This window comes from Tupaia chinensis, unplaced genomic scaffold, assembly GCF_000334495.1.
Source record: "Tupaia chinensis unplaced genomic scaffold, TupChi_1.0 Scaffold145396_1, whole genome shotgun sequence".
Taxonomy (NCBI): Eukaryota; Metazoa; Chordata; class Mammalia; order Scandentia; family Tupaiidae; genus Tupaia; species Tupaia belangeri.
In genome coordinates, this window is record NW_006205257.1 from 1,606,355 (window position 1) to 1,606,675 (window position 321).

The 321-nt window shown below is 75.7% G+C and overlaps 1 protein-coding gene across 1 annotated transcript in view; it reads right to left on the minus strand.

The window, feature by feature from the left end:
* LRP3 (LDL receptor related protein 3) overlaps positions 1 to 321 on the minus strand; it is an 18,736-nt gene that overhangs the window by 13,879 nt on the left and 4,536 nt on the right. The window contains 1 exon segment of the mRNA XM_006168014.3: positions 285 to 316. Within this exon segment, the coding sequence (XP_006168076.1) occupies positions 285 to 316 (32 nt within the window).

Here is a 321-nt window from a genome sequence, read left to right on the forward strand (position 1 = left end):
CGCTGCCCCAGCCGCCTGCGCGATCCGGTGCACCCCGGGTTCCGAGCGCGTTCCCGGTCAGGCAGGTGCCCGGCTCCGGCACCAAAGTCGCCTTCCCAGGCCTTGGTCCCAGCAGGCCCGGGGTGCTGGGGAGCCCGCCCTCTCTGCGGCCTCCGCGCAGGAGCTATCGCAGTGCGGGCTCGGGCAAGTCCTGACCGCACTCGGGACAGCCAGGATCCGGCCGGGACGCAGCGCGGAGCTGCGAGGCAGGGACCTGCACCCCTCGGCCTGCGCGGCCCACTCACCCAGGCAGACCACGGCCAGCTGCGCCCCGGCGCTCGG